The 12,790-nt window shown below is 41.8% G+C and overlaps 1 protein-coding gene across 4 annotated transcripts in view; it reads right to left on the bottom strand.

The window, feature by feature from the left end:
• ptprub (protein tyrosine phosphatase receptor type Ub) overlaps nt 1-12,790 on the bottom strand; it is a 162,935-nt gene that overhangs the window by 49,902 nt on the left and 100,243 nt on the right. For all 4 annotated transcript variants that reach the window (XM_069143102.1, XM_069143103.1, XM_069143104.1 and 1 more), the window contains exons 6-8: nt 9,729-9,903; nt 6,570-6,863; nt 233-550 (exon numbers count right to left, since the gene is read on the bottom strand). In XM_069143102.1, the coding sequence (XP_068999203.1) occupies nt 233-550; nt 6,570-6,863; nt 9,729-9,903 (787 nt within the window). The remainder of the gene's footprint in view (nt 1-232; nt 551-6,569; nt 6,864-9,728; nt 9,904-12,790) is intronic.

Here is a 12,790-nt window from a genome sequence, read left to right as displayed (position 1 = left end):
TTTGAACTATGCTGTGACATTAATCAAGGTAGGAAAGGATTTATTGCTGAACTGTTGTATGACAGCATTACAATAGCTGGGTGTACCTAATAAACTGGCCACTAAGTTTATATTACTGTTCAGGTGATAATTTCTCCCAAATGTTTCCCATTTCCTGGTGACACTTTTCACTTTTAGTTTTTCTATGGTTTGTCTTTATACTATCTTTTCTGCGATCTCCTCCCAGACTTACTGTCCTCCTCAGTCTGAAAGTTGACCTCCCTGCCCTCTTTCTTCCCCTCTGGGTTTGCCAGTGACAGACGGACATGGATGCCGTGGTAGGGTGGCAGATCACGCAGCGTGAAGCGTGAGGCGTTGTGCTCCACTGCCAGGCACTCGCGCACGGTGGTGTTGTGGCCTCCGCCTCCTCCCGCCATGGTGTAGCGATAGCACAGGGACACTGAGTAGGTGTGGCAGCGTGTCAGGTTGAACGCCAAATTCTCCCACTGCAGGGACAACTGCCTGGACTGGATATCTGTGGCTGTGAGGCCTCGCAATGCACGCATGGGCTCTGGGAGGGACAAGAAAAAAAAAGATCCAGTGACAAAAACAAGACATGTCATCAGAAAAGTCCGGAATTGTAGAAGATTAAACACAGGTAACTTTGTTTTACTTTGAAATATCAGATTTTAGACAGAGCAGAACAACAGATAAATGACAGCCTTGCTAATGTCCCAGGACTACCCTGGCAGTTTTTCAGCTGTTCCTCTCCTCCGTGCCACCATATTGCCCCGCCACAACATAGAGGTCAGTTTGCTGCCAGCAGAACACACCCACATCCCCGATGGCGGAGCAGGAACTCATGCCAATTACGCTAATTAATCGGACAGGCTGCGGGTTGCCGTTGCACTCCCACCACTCCCCGCCTCCACATCACAGAGCAAATTGACTATCCAGTAGTTAAAACTTCTTTGCCCCAAGGTTTAATCCACACACAAAAAATGCCAGTGCTATACAAGGGCATTCACTTCTGCCGGCCACTCTTACTGCTGGGTCATCGTGATGGCCTGTCACATATTTTTAGAAGGTACCAAGTTAATTCTGGTCATTGCCGGGTTAACCCTGACTTTCTCTGACTCAGACTAAAAGAACAACAGCTCTGTCTTTGATATCCCCCTCAAATGTAGTGGCGAGCTGAAAGATACACAGAGCCTCTGTACACAGAGTCTGAGGCACAGAGAAGCCAGTGTTCAGGAGGACGTCCGAAACTGAAGTCAGGCCAAGTTAAGCCAAGGACATCCTCCGTATCAATGGAGGCATTTATCAGTGGCCATTATTAATACAATCAATACCTTTTTGTCAAGCAATATACTACATAATGTATCGTATGGCTTTATTCTTTTAATAGAGCATGTTGAGTAATGGGCCGGGGAGGCAGGGAGTGACAGCGGAGATATGGGGTACAGGGAGAGATCAGTATAGTTTGAGGTTGCTGGCCAAGGTCTTCATTCCTTCACTGACTCCCACACTCAGAGGGATTCTCACTGCAGCACAGATTAGTGCAGGGAACTTAAATAAAACAGCTAATGCATCACTGAGCAGGCTAATGCATTAAAACAAGAATTATCTGAGAAAATGGGTTTCAAAGGGGCTCTGTACTCTTGCAAGGACACACATCACACACACACATTTGTTGTATAGGACAAATATTTAACTCTATGTCCTTATCACTGTTACATATGTATATTTTTCTTTCCTTCTGTCTGTTTCCCTTGTACACACACACATATATATATACACATCACATTATATACGTGTTTAGGTATCTATTTGAGTGTGTATAAACACTTTACAATTGCTTTAATAATTACCTTACAATTAATTAGTTAATTAATTTGTTTTTATGACATTTCTATACTGAAGGTCGCTGCTATCAGCGTTCTTTTAATTTGCTGTCTGACATCTCATATGATGGAAATATGACCACTGCATTGATCTGAACCTCACCCAGACTAATGTGACGGTAGATAAATGGGTGAGCACTGTAATAATAAAGTAGTAGACTGCACCCGGCAAGAAATGTTAATGTTCCATTGTTCAGTGTGACTGAGGATTGTCTTAATGGTGGAGTTGATAGTCTGCACAGTCTGGGAGCTAAATAAAGAGAGGCATTTAACTGCTGAGTTGATGAAAGCATCACCAAAGAGGCCACAGTGTGCTCATTATGGGTTTTTTCAAAGTGGACATTTGTGCCAGCTCCTTCCCTTTGCCTAGTCTTATTTGTCTGTATGCCACGGGCACCCCATCTTCTGGCACCCTGTGGTATGAAAACTGCAGCCGTCCCACCATGGCCAAGAGCCCACAGCACCATGTTGATCCCTGGAGATTGGAAGTTAAAGTGGATCTGACAGGTTCTGGTTTATTATCTCCCTTAAAACAGACAGAGAAGAGTTTCCTCAGATTATGTCGAATGGATCTCAACTGACTCTGTCAGGGGAGAAAATCTAACTTGAACATGGGTGCCCGTTACCGAGTACACAAAAATCCAAACAGCCCGAATGTGAACTATAATGTGAACTACGAAATTCTGGCTCAGGATGGAGGACATGTCAAGTAAAGGAAAGTACTTGTATTCCTAATGTGCCTAATTTTAGTCATGCTCCAGTGTTGGCTCCCTTTAACAGACCGAGAGCATCGCGGGCAGGGGTCTTCCAGAAGGTTCAGTGACCCAGCAGCAGGTGGAAGCCCATTAACATAGTTTGGGGACCACCTGCAGTAAAAATGCTCGCCTTTCCTCAGTGATTTACTTGAGGGGCCTCAAGCTGTGCTAATGCACCGTGCTGATAATCACAGCAATGGCTCATCAAGCACACCTGGATGGCCATCAGAGCCCGGCAGAGACCGTGTTCACATTCACGGCCATTAGTTTTACAGCACCCGCGCCAGCGCAGCTCGCCTCCTCGAGAATGTGTATCTGTGTGGTGACGCCGGCTAGCCAACATGTTTCGGAAGGAGGGAAATATTCAGCATGACCATGGAAGAGTGAGATTAGTCACGGTGGCGGGACACGGCTTCTGGAAAGGAAATTCACTTTCCTCCTAAATACAAGGAGGGTCCAAATATCCCTTCTGTTCACTGGGTAATTACCACCTCTCCGAAATCACCACAACAACCCCACCATCTATTTTCTCATGCTTAAACCTAATCAGGCCAACAGCAAGGGGGACGATCAGGATGCAGCAGTAGGAATGTGGGGTCAGTAAAGGTGGCGTAGACCAGATGGTTTGGAAGTTAGGTCAGGGGAGCGCTGGGAACCAGGTGGTGATTAGAGACTCCTGGAGGGTCAAGACAGTGAGATACACCAGGTGGAGGAGGTTTACATTGTTGAAGTGTATAACACAACACTCCCATGTAAGAGCCGTGAGCACTGGTCACGCCCCGCAGGGGTCAATCAGATGCATGTGAGCCGCAAACACACACAAAAATACTTTTACCGTCAGTCACACAAAACTTTGAAAAAATACAAGACACAGTGACGGACAATATTGAGTTTCACCTGTACTTCCTCTGTATTGAACTAGTGCTGCATCTGAATGCCCTGTTTAACAGCTGAGCAAACACAGCAGTATTACTTATCCCACACATGGTTGAACAAGCTAATGTCACAGTGGTTGAAATGTAAATACATCATTAATGGCTGAGTTTAGTGACTTTCACAAACACTGATACTGGCAACTGTGAAAGCAATTTCCCTACGTTGTGAATCCTTTCTCGCTTCACCTTTCGCACATTCACTCTCATTTGTGCCATTTCACTCTCACTGTGAAAAACTACCCTCGCTCCCACACACACACCACAATCTTCTCACTACTCTCCTTTCTTGCTGTCAACTTCTTTTTTTTTTTCTTTTACTTCTATATTGTGCAATTGTCTGCATCTCTTGAATTGGGGAGGGGAGTGCAGGTACTGGGAGAAGTGGGGGGGCTGTGAGCTCACTCATGGTGCCTGATGAATGAGGGGTGTCTTTGGCTGTTGGGAGAGGAGAGTAGCTCTAATATGTCATTGGAGAGGAGGCCAGGGAGGCTCTACTGGAGCAGGGTAGGAAGATATGTGAGGGATGGTGTGTGGCAGGGAGAGACCGTTGGGCATAGAGAAGAGTGATGACCACGGAAGACGAATCCGCAGACTGCCTTTGGGTAACACAAAGCATTCCATCCCGTGTGCCCGTGACTGCGAACACACGTCGCAGATTCAGGGAGCAGCAATGACTGCCTGCATCTCCTGTGTCTGGATCTCCATTAGCACAGTATTCTTTATGCTCCAAATGCGCGCACATATTTAAAAATAAGCACGGGTGTGGCTGCTCTTCTCCCTGGGTGTTCTGTGTCTGCACAGTGATAAATGACACAGGTGCACAGATGGAGAAAAAGGCCCGACAAAATGTTCGACAAAAAAATAAAAAGCTTCACCTGAATGACAGTTGAAAAGAATAAATATTTCATATATAAATCCGATCTGTAATTGGAATATTAGTTTTTGGGTCAGGTGACAGAACATTGTTCAAAATATCTTTGTAACTGATTAACTGATTAATTAAATAATGTGCGTCTTTGTGACATCACAGTGTAAACTCAACTAAACAATTTGCAGAGATATGATTCAAAATCAAACCTTTTTGTGTAGCAATAAATCGTCTCTTTCATAAGAAAAATTCTCAAATCTGTGACCAAACCAACAAAAATTAACACAAAACTACCTTCAGAAGACTGGGCTTGAGCACTTGCTTCTTGGAATTTATAATCATCATTTTCTACTAATTTCTGATATTTTAAAGATAAATCAAGAAAAGCTTTTACCTACAAATTATTGCCCATTTGTTATCCTTGCCAAAAAAAAAGTTTCTGTCTTCTTCAGTTGACACCAAAGAAGCCCGCTTTAGGCTAGCTGCTGCAGTCAGCCAGCTGTTATCTTTTAAATAACTGTCAAACCAATATTGCCATGCTGGCAGCGAATAAAGTCTCCCTTTCAGTCTCCTCAGCTCCAGAGTTTAGAGAACACCAGTGATAACAAATGTGTCTTTTCTTATGAGATAAGTATATGCAGTGACTAAGTCAGAACTTGTCTATCAGCTCTTCTCGGACTGAATTTCGGCAGATTATCGTGACCGATGCAGCCCCGTAATGTAAGGCACTCTTTAAGTTACAGTGTGCAGCTCATGGGCATCAGTACAATGACCTGAGGCTCTTTATTAGAATGACTTCATTATGTGCAAAGAAGACATATTTAATAATACCTATATTAAATGTATGAGCCTCGACAATTTAGAAAGTCATTGAGCAGAGCTGTGGCAGTGAATGAGAACAGTTTGCTGTGAAATCCCAGCTGCTCAATGTTTGTGGTTTCTGTTAGGTGTTCAACACACTGTATTCCCTTATGCTTGGCTCTGGGGCACTGCATCACATAAGCACAGCTCACTGTAATTCCCTGAAGCACTACATGCTGTATAATGGTTTCTTTCAGAACAACATTTCTGCCCGAGACCAAAACAAAACCCCAAACAGGAAATAACTGCCTGGACTGTTATCTCTCCAAACATGGAAAAACTACAAGACTACATAGACATACTATGAGATTTAGAGGTACTAATTAAAGAAAAAAGCAACTAGATAATAGAGCAGACAATAAAATATTATTCAAAATGAAAGGTTTCCTGTGGAATTTTTGAGTGACACCACAATTTAACTTTTTTCACAGACAATCCTACCAATAGCTTCTTGCGGTTCAACAGATCACTTTGTACCACTTTGTAATATATCCACAAGTTCACTACAGGGCATTCGGAAAACATCGAAAAGCATGTGGTTAGGGTTAGGAGAAACAAAGCGCATGGATAGGGTCAGGGAAAAACAAAACGCAAAACACAACAACCACACATCTGAGTTATTTTCTCTTGGCCTCCTGCAAGGCAGACCTTGACATACATATTCCGCCACCTCTTCAATCTCCTTCTAAGGACTTCACTGCCTTTGTACTTCTCATGAACTCGGTCATGTAACCTGTCTCTGTTGACGTGCATCTACCTCTAACGCAAAAGCACCAAGCATCCCAAAAACACACTGCCCTCTCTTGGACTGGTGGGTGTATTTCAAGCTTTGCCGTAACACTGCTTGGTTTGTTTACAAGGAAATCAGAGGTTACCTTCAGAATAAATAACACGCAATATGGATGTAAGCTGGGTGGTGTATTTTCAGCTTGCACAGAAGTTGTCCCCACCCAGTGCATATAGTACCAGTTTGTGGCACTAATAGCACTGATGTTTGGAGTTTTCTGATCTTTCTCATTTGTTTTCTTGTGAAACCCTTCGTACAAATTACTTTTACCTGTTCAGGCCTCTAAAAATCCTTGAAACCAAACATCTTAATAAGAAAAAATTACAACTCCTGTGCACACTAAACCTGTCACAAGGGACTTCAAGGAAACAACGTTTTATTTAAAGCTGTCATGAGACAAAAGGGTTGAAACCCACTGCAGTGGGTGAATAGAGCTAGTGTAGGTGTAGTGCATTTTAACATCTGGATCTGGAGGCTCACCTGCACATTTGGTCCTGCTCACTAAAGGAGGTCCTGGGGGGCCAGTTCCTCCCTCTCCTGGCCGAGTCAGCAGCACACTGATGTGATACTCTGTGTCTGGATCCAGGTGCCACAGCTTATAGGTGACCATGTTGACTCCATGCACCTCTGACCATGGAGACTGGCTGGCGCGGTACTCAATCTCCTTCCTGATAATGGGGCCATCTCCCAGGATAGAGTTGGTGTTGAGCTGGATGATCAGGTAAGTGGAGCCGGCACGCAGCAGCTGAGGCGGCGCAATGGGAGATGGAGGTACTGGCGGAGGAAATGAAAAGCAGTGTTTTTCCTTTTTTGTTTTGGTAAAAGCATTTGCTGCTGGGTCTGCAGCACTGCTGCATGATATAAGGAGGTGTAGTTGTGGTATTAATTTTACTAATCAGTCGTATGCAAACAGATTTCTCACTATGTTAAAGCCCACTGAGTCTTAAATGAGTCCCGAAAGACTGCAGGATGTGAGCAGGTCAAACTGTGTTAAAATAGCAGATTAGTCATACCTATTAACAAGGCATTCAGAGCCTTGAATAAATTTCGAGCAAAGTGGTGAGTGGGAAAAAACAGCTGTGCATTTAATGTGGTGATCTCTGCAACTGAGGGAATAAGTGCTGTACATTTTTTTTTCTCCAACTGTCCTCACAGCTTTGATGAAAGAGGAGACTCCGCATCACTGTCGTTACAGATTGCCAAACCAAAATTTAAACCCAAAGCCCACCAGTCAAATGTCAATTTCTGGCAGATCCAAGCCACTGAACAATTACACGGGCAGCAGAGTGAGTGAGGAATGTGAATGCAAAAGAAACGAGGACAAAGCATGAGAAAAGATCACAGTGAGATCTGTGGCTGTGGCTAATCCTTCATTCCTGCAGAGGCACCTCTGTCTTATATGGCCCACCTCTCTGTGGGTTTTCAACACTACCAGAGCCTCACCTCTAGTCTGTACTGCTTCCCTTAGCCTGCAGCAGCTCATCTTTGGACTGTCAATGACTGCATCCATAATAAAAAGTCATAATTAGGCTACAGGCGAGAAGCCAGTCAATTAAATTGAAAACAACTAACTTATTTATTTCACAGTTTAACTTTGCAGCTATTAATTTATTTTGTTTATTTCACTCTTCAGTTTTTCTTAGTATATTAATAGTTATCTTTTCCATATTTTCCACCAGTAAAAACAAAAGCTATTCTCAAACTAAACATTGCTCTCAGTGCTACTCTCTGTTTAATTAAGAATTTCTCTCCACTGAAATGTATACTTTAAGAGGATAAAAATCCCTGAAAACACATCTTCAAATGGGCTCAGGATCAAATATATAATAACTATGGGGCCACAACAAAAGCCAGAGACACATGGAGAAAGATCAAAATGTGTTTTGTTAATTATGTATCTGTGTTACTGTCCTCGACGGAGCAATAAGAGAGCTAAATCATAATTCCTGCATGCTACAGTACAGAAATGAGTAGACCCAACTCATTAAGGGGACGATAAGGGCTCTTCTTAGCAGTGCAGCAGGAGAAAGACATTTATGAAAGTCTTGTTAAGAGTCAAAGCCAGTTGACTTGAGCATCACTTACAGCTGGCCATCTCATCTTATGGGGCAGCTTTGCCAGAAATAACATATTTGTCCTCATTATGAAAAAAGTAAGAAAAGTAACAACCACACACACAGTAATATTTATTTGCTGAGAGTGTGAGCACAATAAATAGGATTTCATGGCATTCTATCAGCTTATTCACTGACTCCAGGTTTAGTGGCTGCTGCTGGTTAGAAGGTTTAGTAACAGTTTAGCAAAAAGGCTCCATTTTGTACTGTGGCAGTCACTCTATCGCAATACTAAAACGAGCGCACGCTTCCATATCAATGAAAAGGATTTACTTCACGCCACAGCCGAATAAAACTGAGGCTCCAGCCATGTGAGCAGCTGTGTGAGACTGTACCTCGGCGCAGCAGGGCTTTGAATAAAATGCCAAAATTTACTTGCTAACACGCTCACAATGACAATCCGAATATGCCGATTCTAGACAGTTATCATTTTTACCATGCTCATTATCTAAATTAAGTATGTTACATTTACTAATTAGCCCTAACTTCAGCTGATGGGAATGATATTATTGTTTAGGTATTTAGCCATAATCAAATGTACAGTATGGGACAAATAAAAATTTTGAGCAAATAATGGAGCTCGAAGAAAGGTTAAGGGTTAATATTATCATCTCCATGTTATTCATCTGAAGGGGGACATGAATATCGCTATCATAGAAATAAAGTCACAAATGCCAACCTCATGGTGACGCCAGAGGAAAAGTCAGGGGATTACCAAAATCAGTAGGCTTCCTCCTCATTGAATTATGAATGTCTTTGAGAAATTTCATAGCAATCCATCTACCAGTTTTTGAGATATTTCAGTCTGTAGCAAAGTGGTGGACTGGCTTGGCTACAAACTCCTTTTGCACTCGTTTTCTCTTGTCTTTACAACAGTCTTTAAATAAAGCAATAATAAAAGCACGCAGTACAGAGGACTAGGGGATTGAGAATCTTTCACATTCTTATTTCAATTTCTCATCTTCACTTTGCTGAGGGCTGGAGTTTATTGTGCCATCAAACCATTCCACAAACATGTCATTACTATGCTGTCAAAGTGGTGTCAGGCAGTGGGGGTTGGAGTGAGTAATGGGAGTGAGGTCACCATCTGTGGTACATGATATGACAGGGGCTGCAGGAGTCCAAGTCAAGTGAGCAATGTTTTGACAGAGAGCTGAAGAGCTCAGGATGGCAGTCTATCTGACAACTTCAGCTCAGAAAACAACACATGAGGGAGACTGAGCCTTCATGTGAGACCAGTATCATATAATTTCTGATTAATTAATTTTATGGAAATAGATAAGAAATAGGTATATATACTTTTCAAAATCATGCACAAATGACATCCTATGGGTGTCAGATTCTTTTTTTTTTTTTTCTTAATTCTCCTTTGAATCACATCTCCTGTGACCAAGAAAAGCAAAAAACCATATACCATGATAAAAAAAAAAAAACTGCAGGAAAACTGAGTCAAGATAACAGACAGGAAGGGGAAGGAGGGAGACCAAAAGAAAACAGTGTGAGATAAGGAAAAGAGAGTGTTTACCTTTGACAACGAGTTCAGCAAAGTTTGACACCCCAGAGCCCCTGGGGGACTGAGTGACGCAGCGGTAAAGGTCTTGATCAGTTCGCTGGACCATGTCTCGCTGGAAAGACACCACAAAGCGCCGATGACTCAGGTGCTTGACCGACGCCAGTGTGAAAATGTCCCCATTGTGTCTCTGGAAAGCAGGAAGAGAACAGGGTCAGAGGAACCAGGATGGGTCATGGTGCGCTCCTCTCTCTTACACACACTTGTATATGTCATCTTAGTACAATGAAACAGTTGCACACACTAACATTGACCTACACACATACTGTGCACACACTGGTGTCTATGTCTTGTATGTGGAATATATGAAATATATGAAATATATGAAATACATGAAATACTGACACATAATATCTCCTAAAGGGGCAATCCCTTTTTCTAAGTATTTTTTTTCCATCAAGTTGGGAGATTTGCAACAAAAATAATTTAAATAAAGGCTGAGACTTCCCGACTGGTACTCCCGACTGAGGCAAGTTGTCAAAACCCAAGGTCTTACACGTCCCATAATCCAACTTGACGAAGTCTCTTCATCACACCCTGCCTGCCTGCATGGTAAACGTCCACATCTTTCAAACTCATAATGCACGCCTGAAGGACGGCAGAAAGACAGCTGTTCTCACACGCTGAGCAGAACTCACCACGACCGTAAATTGACCTTCAGGTGTAAATTTGGTAGAGTGCCCCTTAAGTTATATAAGACCTCTGGCATCGACCTCTTGATCAGTGATTCTCCAACTGTGCTATGTGTACCACTGGTAGTACGCAAGAGTCTTGCTGAGAGGCCGAATAATTGTCCTCTAAATTCATTTTATTACACACACGCACGCATTACAGTGTTGTAAAATGTTGTTGTTAAAAATTCCAATATTTTAGAAATAAAATGTTCCTATGCTTAGCCATGTCAGGTGACGTAACATCTAACTTAGCATAATGCTAATGTTAGCTGGGCATAGTCAGATTTTTACTCCTCTGTCATTGATTTTAGCGAGCGCAATGAGTGACATTTTTAAATGATCAAAAAGCTGTGGAGAGAAAGGTGACATCAATGGACCTGACAGGTCAGACGAAAATTTCAAAGCTGAAGAGGAGACGAACTCTGTAGTTAAGCCGCTGAGTGGCACCACTTTTAGCAAAGGATGTAAATGTATTGTTTGATGTTAAAACAGGATATATATTTATATATAAAGTATCTATCTATCTATCTATCTATCTATCTATCTTGTTGTTATTTTGCCCCTCTGAGGTTATTGCATGGTTAAACCAATGAATTTTATTTGATGAAAAAAAAATGTATGCGTCTGCTGTGGGAAGAGGCAATTTGGAACTTTAATTTGGTATATGGGGTAATTGGTCTGAAAAGTTTGGCAACCTCTGCTCTAAGTAAAACAGGTTGTATAAAATATTGGTTATTCAAAAACAAAGTTTTTTGGTTTTTTTATTGCACAGAAAAAAGGTCCTCATTCTTCATGCTATCAGTCTGGTTTTTCACATTTATGTGGTAGCACATGTTTGTGTGTAGTGAACACAAGGTCCCCAAAATATTTGTGTAAATATGGCTGTTTTATGTCATAGCAAAGATGTGTTTAAAGAGTCTTCCTTCTGTCCTTTTCCATTTTATTATTTTCTTCCTTCATTCCTTCCCTCCATCTGTCTTCTCCTTCTTATTTTAATACCGTGTCTATGTTTTTTAAAACTTGTAATCTATCGTGTTTTATGTACGGATGTATTTGTTATGATAAGCATCCTCTACCCATAACATCCAGTCTCCCCCATTATCACAGGCACATACACAAAAACTCATTACCTTTACTGTACCTAGCCCTTGTACACAGTTATTGCCCGGTAAACTCCTGGAACAGTGAGCTAATAATATAACAACACTCACTTAAAATCACTGCTATCTGGGTCACTTCTTATTAGAGCTGTGTAATTAAAAAGGAGGATTGTCCAATTGTGTACAATATAATTAGAATTGCAGGACCATATAACTGATTAAATCATGTAATATGACAATCAGACATGCTTTAATAAAAGCAAATGTAATCTTGTTAGAATAAAAGTGATTATGAGGGCAATACATGTCCTGAGTGTTGTCCCTTAATGGAGCCCATCCACGACCTCAGTTGTCCTCAGTGTGCAATCTTATTGAACCAAAACATTTAACTGCTCAGCAGTTAGAATTGAGAGACAGTCAGACTTTAATCCATCAACATTTAATCAGTTTAGTAGCCTAAATAGGCCAGCAGATGAATAGCAGCATGGAGAGCTTGTGTTTTGTGTAAATCTAAAAGACAAGGAAGAGTAGAACTAGTGAAAGCAGACACAGAACGTAAACAAAAGTGAGTTGGGTCAGTAAGTGAAAAACAGCATGACAGAAAAACAAAAAGAGAAAGATGGAGATATAAATGAATGTTGTATGAAGCACCTTGTTGCTGCACCGAGAGGCACTTCTCGCATTGTTTCACACCATTTAAACCACCAGCATCTGTCAAGTCCACATTCTCTCAACAAAACACATTGGACCTGACATTTTTTTCTCGTGTTTTAAGGCCATTCTCTCTGTGTGAAATAGTGGACATGAATTGTGATACTCTCACTTTTGATCTGTTAGTTTTAACAGAATCCAAAGCATGTCAGCAGGCCGGGATTAAGAAGGAGACCCTTGGGTTCTGCTAGGCCATCTAAGTTTAAGTTGCACTTCTGATTTGGGGCCTTCAAAAAGACACAAACCACACAAACCTCAGACCGAGTCTTTGCAAACAAACACAAACACACACCCGCTGATTAAGGTCAAGCAGGCAACAAATCTTGTGACCGAAAGAAAAGCAAAAACATCTTAATCATACACTCCTGCATCCTCCCTGCATCTCTTATATCTTCTTTTTGTCACCTTGTACAGAGAGGAGGCAGGGGAAATCAGGATAAATCAAATAAGCATGAGATCACTTCATGTTATGTAAACAATTTGGCTGTGGCTAATTGGCGAGGAAATGACAAAACGATCTGTAAATCTGGCA

Source organism: Embiotoca jacksoni, unplaced genomic scaffold (genome assembly GCF_022577435.1).
Source record: "Embiotoca jacksoni isolate LCO1_2020_lvr unplaced genomic scaffold, fEmbJac1.0.p SCAF_11, whole genome shotgun sequence".
Taxonomy (NCBI): domain Eukaryota; kingdom Metazoa; phylum Chordata; class Actinopteri; family Embiotocidae; genus Embiotoca; species Embiotoca jacksoni.
Note: the sequence above shows the minus strand (reverse complement) of the source record. Positions and strands in the feature narration are given on the sequence as shown.